The sequence below is a fragment of the Neomonachus schauinslandi genome, chromosome 8 (assembly GCF_002201575.2).
Source record: "Neomonachus schauinslandi chromosome 8, ASM220157v2, whole genome shotgun sequence".
In the NCBI taxonomy this organism is placed as follows: Eukaryota; Metazoa; Chordata; class Mammalia; order Carnivora; family Phocidae; genus Neomonachus; species Neomonachus schauinslandi.
The window spans coordinates 69,680,021-69,700,921 of NC_058410.1; the positions used below are offsets into that span (position 1 = coordinate 69,680,021).

The following is a 20,901-nucleotide window of genomic DNA, read 5'->3' on the forward strand; positions in this document are numbered from 1 at the left end:
CTGGGAGGCACTTCCAGGAGAATGGAGGGTGGTTGGAGAGAGGTCAGGGTATTTCTTTGCTGTCTCCTTGACAGTGAGGTACTTCTGAAAGTGGCTGCTTTCTCATCAGCTGTAGCTCCTGTTTTGTGCCCCCTACCGGGTACTCTAGCTCCCTTCCTTTACTCCTACTACTTTAGGGATGATAGTATCTTCCCACTTTTGCTAATCTCTGTGTTGATTCCCTGAACCCTGCCCATGCCTCTGTAAATTGTCCCTCAACTGAAAGCTTTCTGTAAGTTAAAATCTTTGCCCGTACCATCTGTTTTCCTCCTGGAAAGGCCCTTGACTGATGCAGTCATATTAAGTTATGCTTCCTCCACTTGGAAAATCTGAAGACCTTTCCAGTTAGAAGCAGCCACCTCCTAGGTGTCTACATCCACCTTCAACACAACTACTACAAAACCCAGGACATGAGTCACGGTTTGCTAGACTGAGAGGTCCTCCAGGGCAAGAACACTGTTCTGAGCATAGGTGGACACCCCCCCATCCCATACTTAGTCCAGCCCCTGGCATATAGTAGGTGCTCAATAAATGTTTCCGACAGAGGCAGCACCCTCGGGCCCCAAGAGCCTCCAGTCTCAGCTCCCTGCCTCCTGCCCCACACCACCAGCTGCGCTGCGAGCACCTGTAGGATCTGGATCACCATGCTGGCCAGCTGGTGTATTTCCTATTGTGCTTGACAGAAGGAAGTTCGTCCACGTGATTTTTGCAGTATCCAGAAAGGGTGGGTATAGTATGTCCTGCGGTAAAAAGCTTGTGGAGAAATGCAGGTTTTAGTTTCACCCCCACATTGTTGCTATTCCCATGTGAGAGTTGCCCCCCTCACCCCCCCAAACCTTGAAACATTTTATTTTGAGATGGGGGATTACAGTCTGAAACAATGAGACAGGAGTAGGTGGTCATGAATAGCCTCTGAGTATGTTGTACACCTGCGACCTTTCCCAAAACGCTGAAGAGGAATTATTATTCAATCTAGGCAGCCATGAGGCATGTTATGTTTTTAAGAAACATTTGCATCTGGGTAGGCCTGATTTTTTTAATATTCTTGGTGGAAAGCGCTTTGAACCATAAATGCACATTGAAAGGCAATTACTATGGAGACTGAGCCTCTGCAGTGCATTTCTCCGAGTTTTCTTCTCGGGGAGATTCAGTATCCATGCTGTGTCCTAGGCACACTGCTCTGGGTGGGGGCCTGGGCGCAGCAGTGTTGGGGCGCGGGGAGGGGGGAGATAGTCCACTTGGGACTGGAACCCTCCCCAGGACTGAAAGCTGGAGAAGGCCACCCAAAGTAGGGTGTGTGCGCTGGAGGTGGGTGCGGGATATGTTCTCAGGTTGTGCAGGCCCCCAGCTCGCCAGCCTGTGCGGGTACCACGTGCAGGAGGCGCGCGTGGGGGCCCCTAGCGCGCAGCCGCGGTGGGTGATTGCGCAGCGTCCCAGGGTACGGGGCGTGTGCCACTGTGAGCTTCTGGTTAGGTGGAGGGCTCCGCGCCGCCCTGCCCCCTCCCCCAGTGTGTGTGCGCGGCCTCGGCCCAGCGCCCCGCCGAGTGGTGCTGGAGCCCGGGAAAGCGCGCGCGCGCGCGCCTGTGTGTGTGTGTGTGTGTGTGTGTGTGTGTGTGTGACAGTGTGTGTCAGGTGACTTGGGTCACGCAGTCTCTCTCTCCCTCCTCGGGGAGGAACTGCCGCGCTCCGGCTGACTCCTCCGCCGGCAGGCGGGCGGGGCGGGGAAGGGGGCTCCGGGCGCGGTGGGAACCGCGAGACCCAGACCTGGACGCCGACAGCCGCGGGGGGCGCGCGGCCCTGCCTCCGCGGGCTCCCGCGAACCTCCAGACAAAACCCCAATTCAGAAATAGGTTGCAAGCGGCAGGGGAGGAGGTTTGGGCCCCACCAGGGACCCCCGCCGCCCCCGGGACGGCCGGCCGTGGGAGCGATGAGCCAGGTGCTGGGGAAGCCGCAGCCGGAGGACGAGGACGACGACGAGGAGGATGAGCTGGTGGGGCTAGCGGACTACGGGGACGGGCCCGACTCCTCGGACGCCGACCCGGACAGCGGGGCGGAGGAGGGAGGTGAGCGCGGGGTCCCCCGCCCGGCCCCACGCCCCGCGCGTCCTCAGCCCGCACCCCGTCCCTTCCCTCTGTGTCTTCCCGCCCCCCGCCCCGACCAGGCGCGCGGGCCACCGACTTGGAGGGGATCCAGGAGAGCGGAGTTGAGGGGTGAGGGTGGGGAGGGGTGCCCGAGGAGCGACGGGCTGCAAAATGGGGGATCCTGGGCGCAGGCGGCGGAGGGGGGACCCGGATCCGTGGAGAGAGCAGAGAGGAAGCGTAAGGGCAGGAGGAACGTACCCTCTCTGGCCCCTTCCAGGGCTAGTACCTCCCCCGCCCCTCACCCGGAGCTCTCCACAGGGTCTGGGGGTTGGGAATGGGAGGGGACCGCCCGGCGCGCCCTGGGACCTCTCCCTGAATGCTGGTGTCGAAGCCTGGTCAGATGTCGTGGCTAAAAAAGGCAGCCGGCGGCAGCGTGACTGGCAGGGTCGTCGGCAGCTGCGGGTGTCAGTCTTACCCCGTGTCGCCGCGGGAGGGGTCCTTGGGCTGCCCGGGTCTGCGGCGTCCAGGGCCCCCGTGGAGCCGCGGGGGGATGCGCACAAGTGATGTGGGAGTCACCGAGTGGCCGCGGCTTTCCCGGGATCCAGGGGCAAATAGAGTTGTTAGGACACCTTATCTCTGCTCAGTGTCACCACCTGGGCATGGCAGTGCTTGCCCTGGAGTGAGCGCGGGGCGGGGGAATACATTACCACTCAGAAGCAAACTCTGTTTCCTGTTTAAGAAGTGGGATTTAGCAATTGTTCAGCCTGTTGGGGGGGGGGGGGTGGGGGGTTCCTGCATTGAATTCTTAAGGCCTAAGGAAGTTGAAAGATTTTTAGGATTCCAGAAAGGTTCATCTTTTTTTGTTTGACCCCCAAAAAAGTCCTCTATTGTAAGGTCACTTGAAAAGGTCAATAGAATGAGGCTGTCAAACATAACATCTAGATGAAGCTGTAGGCTTCCTAGAGAAGGAACGAACTTCTAAAAATTTCACTTTGAAGAAATTGTGGTATTGAAAAATTCACTGAACTTACTTTAAAATTCCTATTCAAGGCCTTTCTGCGGAGGACAATTTCCATTATTTTATGTAGGGCAGGTGCTACTTTCAATTAATCAGAAAGGGAAGAAAGTTTTTTTAAAGACAGAAGAAAGCTTGAGCCTGATAGATGAGAAAGAAGCTTTCTAAGTCACACTTTTTCATAGTGTCCTATGTCCAGAGAGGATTTGTACTAATTCCCCATTTGCTTAAACTGGTGTGTGCACCTGTGTGCTTCTCTGTTCTGCACTCCCCATAATTGGTCCCACAGTTGAGCACATGGCCACGTTTTTGTAGATAAAGGCTTTCAACCCTTTTGTTGGAGTCTCTAGGGCTACCTTTGGTAATTAAATTGTTCAGTCGCTTTGTTATTATTCAAATTGCTTTTGTTAGCTCCTTCTAGATTCTTAGAAGACTCCAGAGATTCAGAATGGGGATGTCTTTGGAACATATTCGAAATAGTAGACACACAATAGGGCGCATGTGTGATACTCTTTTAAAAAAAGAAAAGAAAAGAGACTATATCTGGGAAGAAAAGCCCTGTAATTCGATATTGTTCTGGGGACCCGAGACGTTCCATGGAAAGTAAAGGACCTGCTTATTTATTCTGCAGTTCTTTAAGGGGGCACTTTTAAAATTTGATTTGAGGACTTGAAATTGAAATGAAAGTAAAGCTTTGCTGAGGGGTGGGATTTCCTGAACAAAGGGCTTCCCCAGAGCCTGGTCTTGAATGCTCCCCACACTGCTCCTAACCTAAAGGCAAACTCTGTAACTCTGTAACTGATGCTTTTCATTACTTCAGTAATAAAATCATCCCTCGTGAGTTCTTTGGATCAACCTGGAATCTTGCTATAAAAGCATTAAGTATATTTATGTGGTAAGAGGAGTGACAAATGATTATTTGCTCCTGCAAACATTATTGAGGCTGGGTCTTTATCCCCCTGGGCCTGCCGTAGGTAGATGGTCTGTTCTCAGAAGACTTCCTCCATTATATCAGGTTCCTGTTCTTTCCACGTATCTCTGGCTTTGATTTTGGGGTTCAGTCCTGAATGCAGAATCTCTTATCAGAGCATTCACTTTCTAGAGTGGCAGAGAGGCTCCTCAGTCAGCAGTTCTAGCAACAGCTGTCCCTTACAATGTCATGCCAACTAATAGGATCCTGGGGAGTTGAGATGAGGGTGGAGGATAGGAGTTGTGACTTTTGTTCCTGGGACCTCAAATGCCACCAAAGGGTCATCTCAATTTCTAATGGGCCCTGGGCACATGTTGCATTAGAATCCTGTGTTTATTTTGGTAAAATTTACATCTACCTACTCTCAAATGTAAGAAAAGGAATGTGGAGGGAAAGGGACTTTTTTACTCTGAGGAAAGATGGGTACGGTACATTTTGAACCATGAACAAAGCATTTCTCTAATGAACTCCCTTCCCCCTTTACCTTCCTAATGGACTTGATTTAATGCCTTTGCTTAATGGAGACCTGGGGCTTTTTCCATGAGGTTCAGAAATCTACCCTGGCAGGTGGGATGCAGGACTGACTAGCATCACCAGGTAAGTTGCAAAGCAGTTTATCAGGAGCTGTGCAAAAAGAAGGTAGATTGAAAGTCGATAGTGTGAATTCCATTTCCCTTAGTCTTAGAAGGAATCTCTGATCTTATTTTTAAACTGAGGGCCTTGTAAGTTTTACTACAATGTGCAAAATTTGAAAACTTATCGCAGCTAAGGTGAAACTTAAATTGCACTTCCCTGGCTTGCATTCCAAATTTTATTCATGAATAGCTGGAGTGTTCTCAGGCACTTTAGTTCTGTTAAGGACAGATTTGGACACCTCTCAACCCCCCTTTGAAGGTAGTTAGTTAATCAGAGATAAGGTGAGTCTCACCTTCAACCTCCTCACTCCAGATAAAACTCCAGAGAGTGGAGGCAATAAATAAGCCATTAAAAACAATTGCAGCAAATATAATGATTGTTTTTAGACACATGGAGTTTAAATCTTTAGTAAATTACTGTGCTTTAAAACTGCAATAACAAGGAAAGCAATTAAAAGATCATATGAGGCGCCTGGGTGGCTCAGTCAGTTAAGTGTCTACCTTTGGCTCAGGTCATGATCTCTGAGTCCTGGGATAGAGTCCTGCCGGCTCTCTGCTCAGCGGTGAGTCCTCTTCTCCCTCTGCCCCTCCCCCCACTCGTGCGCGTGTGCGCGCGCGCGCTCTCTCTCAAATCAATAAACTCTTTTAAAAAAATAAAAAATCATGTTTAGTCAGAAAGTGAAATTGTTTTTTCCCCAAAGTCCCTCCCAATTTTTAGGGGAAACTTGGCTGAGACAACTGCTCATGCAGAGTCCAGCTAAGGTGCGGTCTTGTTTCCATAGCAACCTGTGAACTCTCTTAGGGTCTGAGGAAGTGACAGTTTACGTGGTTAGTGGAGGCACGAAAAATCGACGGTCAGCAGGTGACACTTCCCTGATGGGTGTAAATGCAGTGAAACCACTGGTTTGCATCTATTAATCATGAGTGTCAGCTTTTTTTTTTCTTAAAGTAATTTAAAAATTACTAGTGAATTTATCCTCTCATTGAGAGTAAGTAGAGATAGATAATTGTTCTTCTGATAGTGACACTGTGGCTCAGAGGTGCTAGGACTTTTCTGCAGCCACAACATGAGCTAGACCTGAGCAAGGTTTAGGAGAAGGTCAAGTTCATGGATATGTAAATCCCTTTCTTTGTAATTCCACCTTGTCCAAAAAGAGTTGGGTTGGCTACAGCCCTGGCTATGCCTCATCTCTTGGGTTTTCCTCTGGCCCTGGAAATAGATACAGAAGAGTTGGAATAGATGAAATACAGAATAGTTAAAAACGATGTGACCAAAGTCACATCTTAGGCACAATACTTGTTTAAATACATATGGCATGGGCGTGCGTGAGTGAGGGGGGAGGGACAGAGAGAGTGAGAGAGAGTCTTAAGCAGACTCCACACGGAACCACACACAGGGCTTGATTTCATGACCCTGAGGTCACAACCTGAGCCGAAATGAGGGGTCGGACGCTCAACCGACTGTACCACCTAAGCTCCCTGAGTGCTTATTTTTATATTAGATGTTTTGTAAACATGTTTCAGTGATTCAGAGTATCATAGAATCTTGATTCTATACTTCTATCAGAAATCTGTCCCATTTTCGTATCAGAACAGACCTAGGGTAGTCTGATGGGGAAAAAAGAAGCAGAAACTAAGTTCTAGAGTTCTGGATAAGGGATGTAGTTCTGAGTTTGCAAGATCAACTTTTGTCAGTCCCCAGCTGACTGTGTGTCTGTCTGTTTACCCTCTGCTTCAATCCGTCCCCTGACCCCATAGCTGTTGCTGGTGACACAATTTCACTTCATACCTCGGCCACCTCTTTTCTGTTCATTTTGTCACTTTCTTCTCTACCTCCTTTATTCATCCTTACCTTTTTTTTTTAAGCTTTTCTGTTCTTCCTCTTCCGTGAAAGCTTTCAAGCTGTCTTGTAACAGTGGCTTTTCCCTGCTTCTGCTGTGACACTCAAGACAAATGGGTTTTTCACTCCTGGCCTGAATCATGTAAGATGCTCTCAACTTTCTCCTCTTGAGGACCTTTGGGGGAGACTCCAGCTTGGCTTCTCAGTGCATAAGGTAGAGGATCACAGAAAACCAACTTGGATCACTCTCAGAGTGTTAAAAAAAAAGAAAAAGAAAAGTTCACAAGAGCACTTTTCTCCTTCTTACAGAAGCATTAGTAAATCAGAACACATTAGAAATGTTACTGAATATGTATGTTAAGGAAATATTCATATATGGAATTTTTTAGTGACCCGCCAGTGTGATGTGAAAGAGAAAGGTTTGGTCCTTCACATATAAATAAAATCACCTTCAAAAACTTTCATGCCTTTGAAAATATATGTTCTGTTTGCATTTAATTCTCCTTACTAAGTAGTTGATCAAATGGACAATGAATCTTTATGATGTTTGCATATTCTTTTATTAATGGTATTATCATTCACATATTTAATTCCCACTTAGGACGGAATTTCTCCCAGAGCTCCTGGGTCTTTTTTTTTTTTTTTTTTTAATTAAATAGGCTCTACACCCAATGTGGGACTTGAACTCATGACCCTGAGATCAAGAGTGGCATGGTCCACCAACTGAGCCAGCCAGGTACCCCTGAGCTCCTGGGTCGTGAATGTATAAGTGGTACCATTGATCGGAAAGGTAAAGGATCGCAGATAATGTTGTAAATAGAAACAAACCAGAGGCCTCTTTTTAAAAGCATGAGTAAATAGAAACTTAAGCCTTTGATGACCCTACAGAATACTAATAGCAAAGAAATTCTAATTTTCCCTTAAGGCTATGTGAGCTTCTCACTGCAGCCGCATTCCACAAGAGGCCCTCTCGTTACCTAGGCTTGGGCTGGGGTTAAAAAAAAGAAAGAAGGGGGGTGATGTGTATACACAGACTGCTAGATAAGGACTCATGGGCCAGGGGACATGTATGGGGTCACACAGCTGGTACACAGCAGAGCTGGGACTTGAACCCCAGTTTGTCACTATCCAAGTACTGTTTTAAACCATTCCACTTGCCATCACTTTGCCACCACGTTTTCCTAATTTTTCATTAAATCTCTCTTTCATTTTCCCATTTTGGACTCGCTCAAAGGTGTCACCTCTTGGAGAACATTCCTTAATTAGAATAGTTCTCAAATGTATAATATTTTTTGGCATTTATGAAGTGTGTTTCCTATGATGTCTCATTCTTCTCTGAGAGACTGCGTGGGCTTAGGAAGGCCAACGCTGTTAGAATTGTGTCAGGCCTTTAGTTCCCATTTTCCTGAATTCTTTGTTGTGAACATTCCCAACCCGCAGATCAGCCAGGTGTGGCCCCTAGGCAACCATGTACTCAAGGCGCTGATGCATCTTTCCCTTCCTTGTGTATTTACAAGGCCTGTTGGTTTTTGACAGGGATCTGCCAGTTACTGATGAAGTAATTAGTCTGCAGGTCCAGTCACATGGCCCTTCCCCATAATGCTGTTCCTTGGATGATTGAGTTTCCCTGGGACTTCCAACAGTCTAGTTACAAAGCCAGGCTGTTTGGAAAATTGGGGTGCTGACAGGACCCTGTGCAAAATAGGTAAGGTATGTTCGGTGTCCCTGACCGCAGTAGATAAACTACCTAGGCATAAAGCTCATACTCTTGATACTCAAGTGCTGATCTGGGCCAATGTCAGATAGGAAGTTTCTTTTTAAAGCTTCAGTTAATTTAGCTTCAAATTCTGCTTAGTCACTTTCATTCAGTTATCCCAGCCAACAAACATCTATTGAGTGTTTACTGTAGTAAGCACTGAAGGCCTCAGTTTTTACATCTGTAAAGGATAAAGTTTATCCACTTGAGGATTAGCGGTGACCCTCTGTGCTATGCAGGTGGTCAGTAAATGAGAACTGCTGGGTGATAAGAGGTTGGAGCATGTTGGTTTGAGCTGTTTGATGGTGGCCAAGGCTAAAATCTCTCAAAAATTCCCTCACCCTCCGGCAACAAGATTAGGGGAAAAACCAGCAGTTGAGGCATGGATGGCCCCAGCGACCTACATTCCCACTTCAAACCTGCCTGTGACCTCATGTTACTGTGCTTCCCAGGCCCCAGATTCTTTTCTCACCTGAGCTGCAGGCGGACAGGCACCCCAGACTCCACGACTTCAAATACCCGTTCAGCCTCTTTCCCTTTACCATCTTTGTGAATGGGCCCTTGTTAGCTTGGTCTGCCAGGTTGGGAACTTGGGGCTTCTTTCTCCCTTGTCATCTGTGTCCAGGGGATCACTGAACACTATTGAGTCAATTTGAACTTGTCACAAAATCTGTTCCTTCTGACCATTTCCATGGTCTATGCCTTAGTTCTTTCATTTCTCATTTGTGTTCTAGAATAACCTAACTGCTGTCAGGGGAGGAAAAACTTTTCCTCTATTCTCTTAGGTTCTGAATTGGGAGCGTGAAAATTAAACTGACAAAAGATGGATTAACAAGAGAAAACCAAATTTAGTTACGTACTAATGCATGAGAGTTCACAAAAAGTGCAACTTAAGTGTTTAGAGGGGCGCCTAGCTGGCTCAGTCAGAAGAGCATGCGACTCTTGATCTCATGTTGGGAGTAGAGATTAGTTAAATAAATAAATAAACTTAAAAAAAAGGTGTTTAGAATTCTGGCTTTATTACTATCTTAATAAAGATGGGATGGGGAGGGGCGGAGGGGCAGTTCTGGGAGAATGAGTGACTTCTTGGAAGGGAGTTGGGGAAAGGGCATTTATGGAAAAACAAATGACTTTTTGGAAAGATAAATGGACCCACAGAAGAACAGATGGGAGTAGGATAGTTTGGGGACCACATCTGTTTGGGTGTGGTGCCAACTTCTCTTCTGTCTCAGTCTCAGTCTTCACCAAGAGAAGATTAGAGTTGCTTCCAGGAAGGAGAGTTATGGCAATAGAGTTCTTTTGGGAGGCTCTGCTTTAGGCAAATAAGGATTTCAGGGACTTCAGTATCTTTAGCTCTGTATAATTTTTATGGCACAGTGGCTTATTCTAGACCCCTTCACTGTCTCCCCACTGACACCCTCTAGGGGCTCTGTTTCTGGAGTGAACTTCTTGAAGTATAAATCTGATCATGTTAGTCTCCCTTTAAAATCCTTAATGATTTCCTAATGGCTTACAAAGTAAAATCCAGACTTCCCAGTATCTCATCCATGAGGTAGCAGAGTCTAGCAGTGGTTGACAAAATATTTTTGACTGTGGTCCACAATAAAAAATGTGTTTATACTGTGAACCAGCACCACATATGTGTAAGTAGACTTGAAAAGTTTCGCTAGCGAAACTTACTCTTATTATGCATAATGTACTCTGGTATTTCCCAGTCTCTTCTTTTTTCTTTGTTGCAGTTTTTGTTTGCTGGGGAGGTAACAGACTTCTCTATCAACTAACCTATTCAAAGATATTTATTGGACTCATGCCACATGCTTTGTAATTTGCCTGTGTATATGTGGGACAGACAATAAACAAGTAAACAGACAAGAAGACAAATGTATAAAATAGATAATTTTGTATAGTGATAAGTACTATTTTTTTAAGATTTGTTTATTTATTTGAGGGCACCTGGGTGGCTCAGATGGTTGGGCGTCTGCCTTCGGCTCGGGTCATGATCCTGGGGTCCTGGGATCGAGTCCCGCATCGGGCTCTCTGCTCCTTGGGAGCCTTCTTCTCCCTCTGCCTCTCTCTCTCTCTGTCTCTCATGAATAAATAAATAAAATCTTTTTAAAAAAAATTTATTTATTTATTTGAGAGAGAGAATGAGTGGAAGGAGGGGCAGAGAGAGAATCTCAGGCTCACTCCCCTCTTAGCGAGGAGCCCAGATATTGTGCTCGATCTCAAGACCCTGAGATCATGACCTAAGCCAAAATCAAGAGTTGGTGGCTTAACCAACTGAGCCACCCAAGCCCCCGCCCCTCAGTGATAAGTACTATTAAGACAGGGTAATCAGGAAGTGATGGGGTCTGATTCAGCTGAGAGGAGGTAAATTGCTGCTGGGTTGAGTGGGAAGAAAGCTAAGGGAAGCCAGGTGGAGGGAGAAGCATGTACAGACCCCAGGGTGAGGAACCGGAAGGTCAGTGTGGTTACAAGATAGGGAACTAGTGGGGAAGATGAACCAGGCACGGGATGAGAGGGTAGCCCATGTAGGGCCTTTGCAGAAAGAAGGTGTTTGGATTTTATTCGAAATGCTGAAGGAAGTCACTGGACAGTGTGCAGCCTTTTCTTGCCTTTAAACTACATTCCTTAAACTCCAGGAAAGCCAGAATCTCTTACTGGCATGACCTTTCCCTCATTCATCTCTTTCATGCCTCCTTTAAGACTCAGATATTTCTCCAGGGAGTCCTCTGAGCCTGTAACACCTCCGTAACAGTGCACTGTAATTGTCAGTTTTTCTTGTCTGTTTTTTCCTCTAATCACTAAGGAATGAATCTTTCCTTTGTGTCTGCAGCCCCTGGCTCAGCCCAGTCTAACACTTGGCAGAAGATCAGGGAACCTTTATAAAACCGTGCAAACTGCCCTCTGGTAAATTTCACCTCTCTGGGCAACTTCCTCCACACCCGCTGACACTTTTAAAGGGCCCTCCCTGGGATTCCATCTCCAGTCCCAAATCCTGTGTTTCCTTTTTGATCTTTTTAAAAAAAGTATTAGCCCTTATATTGCAGCTCTCCTTCTTCATTCTCTTCCTTTCACCTTTCTCAGGATGTTCTCGAGCGAGCGGTGATGCACAGGGAAAGTTCAGTGGAGAGAGCCAGCTGTCCAGGAGGCCAGGAGTTTGGGTGATGCATTTCCTGATGGGCGCTCCCTGCTATCACTCCCAGAGTGGGTGAGAGCCTCTGGGAAACCCCACAGGGCTTCCGAAGCAGAGATACTTAAGGGGAGGTGGGAAAGGATTAGAGGAGAGATTTTTTTTTAAAATATACATGATCTGTATCAGACCCTAGAGGCCCATCATGCTTGAGAGCAATGGCAAATCAATTTTTCCTTTATTTTATTTATTTTCTAAAGTAATCTCTACACCCAATGTGGGGCTCAAACTCATGACCCCAAGATCAAGAGTCATGCTCTACTGACTGAGCCAGCCAGGGCCCCCAAAGGAAGGATTTTTGTCAGCAGTCCTCTGTGATATAAGAAACCTCTCCTGGTCAACAGCAGTGGTCAACAAAGTGTTTTTGACTGTGGTTCACATAACAAATACATTTATATTGTGAACCAGCACCACATTTGTCTAAGTAAATCTAAAAGAGTTTCGCTAGCGGTATGTACTCCTATTATGCATGATGTACTCTGGTATTTCCTAGTCTCTTCTGTTTTCTTTGTTGCAGTTTTTGTTGAATGCCATCTGATTGTTGGCTAAGGTTCTAGGTGAGGACTCCACCACATACTAGCCCTGTGACCTTGGGCATGTTCCTTCCCCCAGATTGCTCAGGTGCAAAACAGACTTGTACCTCCTCATTGCCAGGGGGATGGGGGTGTGGGGGGGGGGAGGAGGGGGTAAAAGTTTGCAGAAATGTCTAGCAAGGTATCTGGCATGTGTCCATACCAGCTAAATGTAAAATGCATCTCCATGGGTCTGACGGGTCTCCACAGAGTTGATGGTACTCTTGCCGATCTGGCCCACCATTTCCCAGCAGTTTACTGTTGGTGGCCTGTGTTTGAATTTGGCAGGGAGAAGGAAATACTTCCAATGTGTGTACTGGCATGTGCATCTCGCTTCCCAGCCAGTCTGTGTATATAAACTTGCACATACACTACCTCCTCTCTACGTGGTGACCTTCCATCACCTTCCACTCTCCCAGGAGGAGGAGGAGGTCCATCCTCCAAGGCACCAGCATGGATGGCCATGCCGCATAGACACTTGCAGACCCTGATGAAGATAAGTTAAAATCTACACTGATATCCAGTAGTATAAATTGGGAAGAAATAAAAACATGTATAAACACTTAAATATTTCTGAGCTTGTACATAATTTAATGTGGACTTTTGCTTTCTTTGATTGGATTGAGTGTTGCACAGCAGAAACAGAATGCATAGACTTTTGGGTGGGCCAGCCCTCAGTTGGAATGTTACTTGATCTTCCCAAGCCTGAAATTTCTTTACCTGTGAAATAGAGATAATACTATGTATTCCTGAAGGAGTTGAATGGGATGAAGTGTGGAGAGTGCCTCGTACAGTACTTGGCATATGGAAGGTACCTTCATATGTGGTTGCTGAGTTTTCATTGCACCCATTTTTTGTCTGTTCTACGAAAGGCATGGTGCCTTTGCCTAGCTTTGGGCTCTGCTCTTCTTAGAGAGCCTCCTTCCCCCTCTCCCCTCCCGGCCATCAACCCCATCCAAATCCTGCACTGCTTTGTTTGCATTCATAACCCTTGTAATGCACTGAGTTCCTTCCCACTGCCGTGGGCATTTCTCCCCTACTCTTTGCATTGATCTAACACTAGTTTGTGAGGCAATAATAATAATAGAACAACTATAACTCTTGAGGTTTCCATTTTTGTCCTTGAGAATACATTAAAAAAATTTTTTTGTCAAGTATTCTTTTTTATTTTTATTTTATTTTTGTTTTTTAATTTGTATTTATTTTTTTAAAAGATTTTTCATTTGTTTATTTGAAAGAGAGAGACACAGCGAGAGAGGGAACACAAGCAGGGGGAGTGGGAGAGGGAGAAGCAGGCTTCCCACTGGGCAGGGAGCCCCACTCGGGGCTCGATCCCAGGACCCCAGGATCATGACCTGAGCCGAAGGCAGACGCTTAACGACTGAGCCACCCAGGTGCCCCTATTTTTATTTTTATTTACTTTAAAATTTTTGTTTAAAGATTTTATTTATTTGACAGAGAGAAAGAGAGGGAGAAAGCACAAGCAAGGGGAGTGGCAGGCAGAGGGAGAGGGAGAAGCAGACTCTCTGCTGAGCAAGGAGCATGACATGGGGCTCAATCCCAGGACCCTGAGATCATGACCTGAGCAGAAGGCAGACACTTAACAGACTGAGACTCCCAGGTGCCCCAAGAATACATTTTTTAAAAGAGCTGTATTGAGGGGGTGCCTGGGTGGCTCAGTCAGTTAAGCCACCAACTCTTGGTTTTGGCTCAGGTCATGATTTCAGGGTCCTGGGATCGAGCCCTGTGTTAGTCTCCATGCTCAGTGGGGTCTGCTTGAGGACTTCTCTCCCTCTCCCTTTGCCCCTCCCCCCCCCTTCCGTGCTCTCTGTCTAAATAAATAAATAAATAAATCTTTTAAAAAAAGCTGTACTGAGGTACAATTGACGTAAAATTAAGTACACCTATTTGATAAGTTTTGACATATGTGTACACCTTGGAAACCATCACCGTAACTAAGAACGTGTCCATCACCCCCTAAAAGTTTTCTTATACCCCTTCAAGGTTGCTCCCTCTGACCCCTTCTCACTACCTCTTCCATTTCCCAGGCAACCACTGACCTGCTATTTGTCACTATAGATGAGTTTACAGTTTTTGGAACTTTATGTAAATAGAATCACAGAGTATGTCTTTATCAACTGGCTTCTTTCACTCAGCATAATCATTTCGATATTCATCCATGTTGTATATGTCAACAGTTTATTTCTTTTTATTGCTGAGATGCACCACAATTTGTTTATCCATTCACCTGCTGATGGACATTTGGGTTGTTAACAGTCTTTGACTACTAAAAATAAAATTGCTACGAGCCTTTGTGTACAAGTATGGACATACACTGTCATTTCTTTTAGGTAAATATATAGCTATGGAATGGCTGGGATAATATAATACATGTTTAACTTCTTTAGAAACCACAAAACCATTTTCCAAAATGGTTGTACCATTTTACATTTCCACTAGCAGTGTATGAGAGTTTGGTACCTCCACATCCTCAACATTTGTTACTGTCTGTGTTCTTAATTTTAGCCATCTTACTGTGTATGCAATAGTATCTCATTGTGGTTTTGATTTACATTTCCTTGATGACTGATGATGTGCTGAGCAGGTGTGAATTTACCTTCCATAAGTCTTCTTTGGTGAATTGTCTGTTCAAATCTTTTGCTCCCCCACCTTTCCAAAAATTGAATTTTGTTTTCTTATTAATGAGTTTTTAGAGTTCCTTACATATTCCAGATACAAATCCTTTATCAGATATATGATTGACAAATATTTTCTTTTAATCTGTGGCTTGCCTTTTTAAAAATTATTTTAATGGTGTCATTTGAAGAGCAGAAGTTTTTATTTTAATAAAGTCCAATTTATCAATATTGGGGGGAGGGTGTTATATCTAAGAGATCTTTGCCTAACCCAAGGTCATAAATATTTTCTCCTTAGAAGTTGCATAGTTTTAGGCTTAAAATTAGGCCTATGATCTATTTTGAGTTAATTTTTGTATATGATGTGAAATGTGGATTGAAATTCTTTTTTTTTTGCATATGGATATCCAGTTGTTCTAGTACCATTTGGTAAAAATGACTATCCTTTCTCCATGGGGTTGGCTCTTCATCTTTGTCAAATCTCAGCTGTCCTTGTATATGTGGGTTTATTTCTGGACTCCTTATTCTATTCCAATGATCTATTTGTCTATCTTTGTGCCCATACCACATTGTCTAGACTGGATTTTAAGTTTCTCCAAGATAGGAATCTTGTTTTGCATATCTTTTTGTCCAGCCAGCCTTACCAATCTACTACTTTGAGTACAGTAATCAATATATTTATTGTATTGAAAAAGCAGAAACCTTAACAACAACCACTTAACAAGAAAATGTGGAGTTGAAATCACAATTTAAAGAGTATTTAATATTTTGAAATATTTCTGTGTCCGCTATGACTCCCTATACATTAATCTTTTTTTCAAAACTAATTTTAATTATATATATGTGTATATATACACATACATATATATATATATAAAATGTGTTTTCTTTTTAAAATTAAAGCCACAGGGGTGCCTGGCTGGCTCAGTCGAAGCAGCATGTGACTCTTGATCTCAGAGTTATGAGTTCAAGCTCCACTTTGGGTATAGAGATTACTAAAAAAAATAAACTTAAAAAAAAATTAAAGCCAAAATCCCTTTGATGATTCCCCCAGATCGTTCACCCATACACTCTTTGTGTGCTGTGTATCCTTCTGGACCCTTTTCTAATGTACTTTCACAAGCATTTATTTTCTACTGGTTTGAGATAATTACTCCTAATGTCACTTTAACCTTTATGTCATACTTTCCAGCACTGTATCCCTTTGTACTACATTCTGAGGGGATTTGATGTTCCATTTCACTATTGCCCTCTTTTTTTTTTTTTTTAAAGATTTTATTTATTTATTTATTTGAGACAGACAGAATGAGAGACAGAGAGCATGAGAGGGAGGAGGGTCAGAGGGAGAAGCAGACTCCCTGCCGAGCAGGGAGCCCGATGCGGGACTCGATCCCCGGACTCCAGGATCATGACCTGAGCCGAAGGCAGTCGCCCAACCAACTGAGCCACCCAGGCGCCCCTCATTATTGCCCTCTTTATCTGTCTTTATTCTGCTTTTCAATCCATATATCCAACCCCCACACACAATTATTTTTTTTTTTTTTTTTTTTTAAAGATTTTATTTATTTATTTGACAGAGAGACACAGCGAGAGAGGGAACACAAGCAGGGGGAGTGGGAGAGGGAGAAGCAGGCTTCCCGCCGAGCAGGGAGCCCGATGCGGGGCTCGATCCCGGGACCCTGGGATCATGACCTGAGCCGAAGGCAGACGCCTAACGACTGAGCCACCCAGGCGCCCCCACAATTATATTTTTATTTCTAAGATCTCTAAGGCCATTTTTTCATGGTTGCTCTTATTCTGAAACTGTCTGTTCTTGTTTTATGGATATCACATTTTCTCTGAATATTTTAATTATACTTAACTTGGAAGTTTACTCTGACTCCTTTATGAACTCTGCTTCTTCAGATGTATATTCAGGTATATGCATATTAGACTTTTGAGGAACTGTCTGGAGGGAAGATGGTACTGCTTCTACCTGTTGAACTCCACACACTGTAGTGAGAGTTAGGGAAGGACAGAGCCCTTGGAGCATGGGAGTGTGGGTGCTCCCTGTTCCTGCTGGGCATCCTGAGCCCCTGGAGCACTGCCTTCCCCCTCATACCCAAACTCCTATAGTCATTGCTCCTACCTGGAAGTCTGTCGTAGGTGGGTGGGTGGCAGTAGCGCTCAGAGTTTATCTGCTGGCTTTTCTCATTATGCTTCTCCAAATAACAACACTGTTGGTTGTCTTCATGCCCCTCCCTGTTTGGGCTTCCACCAGTTCTACCTTCTGGAGCAGAACCCTACCATTCCTGGTCAAGGGCTGCAGGTTCCCTCTTCAATCTGACCTTCGTGTTTCTTAGGGATTTCTCTGAAATCTGTTGACTTTAAGGTTTTTTTGTTTTGTTTTAAGCTCAGATATTTATGTTTATTTGTTCATCTATTTATTTATGGTTTATACCTTTTCTGTTATTTTTAGAGATTGATTTACTGTGGGAGGGGAGGACTGTGACATGTTACCAGTCTGAAAATTTTAAAACTCGAAGCCCTGTTTTCTTTTTTAATTTATGCCCTGCTTTTGCTAAGATGGACTTGTAATGACAGTACTGTGAGTGAGTAGCGTATGATGACTGAGGAAGAAGAAGAAAGCTGGTGACTTTTTTGGGTGCTTTCCTTCCGCATTATTGCTTCTATAGTATATCATCAGCAGATCGTTGAATTGGGTTAGGTTGAACTGGAGAAGAATGTGTGGGTAGGGTAGGAGTAAATTGTTGCTAATAGTGGAGTAGCAGTTGTGCACATCTGTACCTGCTTACTTTTTCTTTATTCAGTTATTGTTTTACCTGAAATTTGTGTGTTTACTGAAACCTACTGCAAATTCAAACATCAAAATATTATGTATAGTAATGAAATTCACTAAGATATTATCAAATATTAATATGTATTTTAGACCATTGTAGAGACTTGGAAAAATTTATTAGTTACAATAAGGGAAAAAAGAATTACTTTCCAGTCACTATTGAATTAGATCAGGACCAGGGACCGAGAAAAATATAAGAGAGGTTGCCAGAAGGCAACAAAAAAGAAATTCATGTATATTGGACTTATGTTTTCATTTCTTTGAATATATTCCTAGGAGTGGAATTGGTGGGTCATATAGTGACTCAGTGTTTAACCTTCTGAGAAACTGCCAAACTGTTGAAAGCACATCATTTTACGTTCTCACCAATAGTGGGTGAGGATTCTAATTACTCCATAGCCTCGTCAACACTTGTTATTGTTTGTCTTTTTGATTATAGCCATCCCAGTGGGTGTGAAGTGGCGTCTTATTGTGGTTTTGATTAGTATTTCTTGGATGGCTAATGATGCGGAACGTTGTTTCATGTGCTTATTGGCCATTTTTGTATCTTCTTTGGAGAAATGCCTCTTTAGATCCTTTGCCCATTTTTTTTTTTTTAAGATTTTATTTATTTATTTGACAGAGAGAGACACAGCGAGAGAGGGAACACAAGCAGGGGGAGTGGGAAAGGGAGAAGCAGGCTTCCCGCAGAGCAGGGAGCCTGATGCGGGGACTCGATGCGGGGCTCGATGCGGGGCTCGATCCCAGGACCCTGGGATCATGACCTGAGCCCAAGGCAGACGCTTAACGACTGAGCCACCCAGGCGCCCCCTTTGCCCATTTTTTAAATTAAGTTGTATTTATTATTGAATTGTAAGAGTTCTTCATATATTTTGGATATTAGTCCCTTATCACATATGTGATTTGCAGGTGTTTTCTCCCATTCTGTGGGTTGTCTTCACTTTCTTTATAGTGTCCTTTGAAGCACCAATGTTTTAAATTTTGGTGAAGTCCAAAATTGTTTGAAGCATAACTCAAATGAACAAGCATCTCTTTAGGGCATAGAGACTCTGATGATCTAGACAAAGAAGACATTGCTTTGGAATGCTAAGACTGGATTTTTTTCCCCTCACACTCTGCTCCAGGAAAGCTCTACTTTTCACACTCCAGATTTGCTGCTTGTGATACGGAGTTGTACAGGTTTTCCTGCCCTCTGGAATGGTGTGACAGGTAGCGAAACAGCATTTTTCAGTGTTCTGCACTTACTAAAAGGCCCCTCGATGAGTGGAATGAGGTAGTTAGCAGTCTCTGTATTTGGAAGAGTGGCATTGTCTGTGAATCATAAATCACATCTGAGGTGGAAGTGAAACTCCTCTCATTAACCGCTGTGAAAGAAACTCACCCTCATTCTTGTTTTGTGGTTTCTCCAGTTCTGGACTTCAGCGATCCCTTCAGCACTGAGGTGAAGCCCAGAATCCTGCTCATGGGCCTGAGGAGAAGTGGCAAGTCATCTATTCAGAAAGTTGTCTTTCATAAAATGTCTCCCAACGAAACACTGTTCTTGGAGAGCACAAACAAGATCTGCCGGGAAGATGTTTCCAATAGCTCCTTTGTTAACTTTCAGATTTGGGACTTCCCAGGACAGATTGACTTTTTTGACCCTACATTTGACTATGAGATGATCTTCCGCGGAACAGGAGCACTGATATTTGTCATCGACTCCCAGGTAAAGTTCAGTCTTGGGGTACTTGGGACTGCAGACCCCTCCTCCCCACAGAGGCCATCCCTCCCCTGTGTTCAAACCAGTTCCTTTGTGTTGGTTTTGGTGTGGTTTTTAGAATCAGGAATAGCCCTTTTTACCAAACAAGCGTTTCTCAGTGGGGGCTCTCAGGGTTGCAAAGGGGAAAAGTCTCCCTCTGTGGAACCCTAACCAATGAGCAGCGAGCAGTCAGGGAGTTGTGTAGGTCTCAGCAAATCACAGAAACCTTACAGATGGAGAGGGCCACCATACAGGCCAAGGACAGCAACTACATGTCCCCTGCCCCCGATACTCTTGGCAGACATCTGTAAAACAGTACAGATTCTCTGCAACAAAAATATGTATATAAGTCTGCATTTTAAAATGCTTACTCGGGGCGCCTGGGTGGCTCAGTTGTTAAGCGTCCCAGAGTCCTGGGATCGAGCCCCACATCGGGCTCCCTGCTCTGCGGGAAGCCTGCTTCTCCCTCTCCCACTCCCCCTGCTTGTGTTCCCTCTCTCGCTGTCTCTCTCTCTGTCAAATAAATAAATAAAATCTTAAAAAATAATAATAATAAAAATAAAAAATAAAGAGGAAAATTACATTTATAAAAATTAATAAATAAAATGCTTACTCTTTCCTAGGAAGATAAAATTCTAAGTATGAAGTTTTTCTTTTGAATTAAATTATTTTAATTATTACTAGTACACAATTGATTGACAGCATAACTATTAATATTTTATAGGTAACTACTAAATATAAAAAGTAAAATTTTGATTGATAAGTATATCTTTTAAGATGATGGATATTTTTCCACTTAATTCACGTATCCATGCTTGAATAAGACAGGATTTGGCATCAATTCTATTTTTTATTGTGTCGATGTAAGCGCTAAGAAACCTTGTTCACATAAATAAGTAGATGGATATGGGGTGAGTTTTGTTATAGCATTCGCTCAATTATTTAAACACTTTCCAAGTTATATCCTCTAAATTGCCCAGTTTTCTATCACAAAGGATTGTTTTTAGTAGTTTATCAGTAGACATCCTGATTGGGCCTTCCTTTAACTTTGCTGAAAGCAAAGACGTGGGGACCCCCTGACTGGTAAAGAGCCTTTGTACCCAGGAATCAGTTACTCACTTTATTAGTATACAAACTAGTTGTCTGAATTGTCTCTTTGGTCCTCTGGGCCTTTCTCCTGTGAAGTGGGAGCCAGCAGTTAAAGGGGGGGGGAGGTGGGGAGGGAAGCAGCAGACTGCAGGTGCATCTCAGGCATGCCAGTCTTAGGAAAGAGTACAGGGAATAGAACTGAGACAATGATGCCCTTCAAACTCTCTATGTCCAGGCACTCTTAGAAAGTGTCCTGGAAGCCCAGCTGAGCCTGAAGGCTCTCCCAAGGGCTCTCTTTTACAGCTGTGGGGGATAAATGGCAGTAAGTCCTCCCAGAAATGCACTAAACCAGCTCTAAGTTCAAGGGCATGATATTTCCCTGAAACTGGACCTGCAATTAGACAGATGGGCCAAGCACACCTGCCCCTTCCAGAAGTGCCAATGGGGTTAAGGAGGCAGGGACATGTAAACTGTTAATAATAATGGTTCTGAGCCCGC

General features: G+C 44.3%; 1 protein-coding gene across 1 annotated transcript in view; it reads left to right on the forward strand.

The window, feature by feature from the left end:
* Nucleotides 1-1,734: 1,734 nt before the first annotated feature.
* RRAGD (Ras related GTP binding D) overlaps nucleotides 1,735-20,901 on the forward strand; it is a 37,773-nt gene continuing 18,606 nt past the window's right edge. Inside the window, exons 1-2 of the mRNA XM_021693450.1 lie at nucleotides 1,735-2,102; nucleotides 18,986-19,281. Of these exons, the coding sequence (XP_021549125.1) occupies nucleotides 1,967-2,102; nucleotides 18,986-19,281 (432 nt within the window). The 5' untranslated portion in view covers nucleotides 1,735-1,966. The remainder of the gene's footprint in view (nucleotides 2,103-18,985; nucleotides 19,282-20,901) is intronic.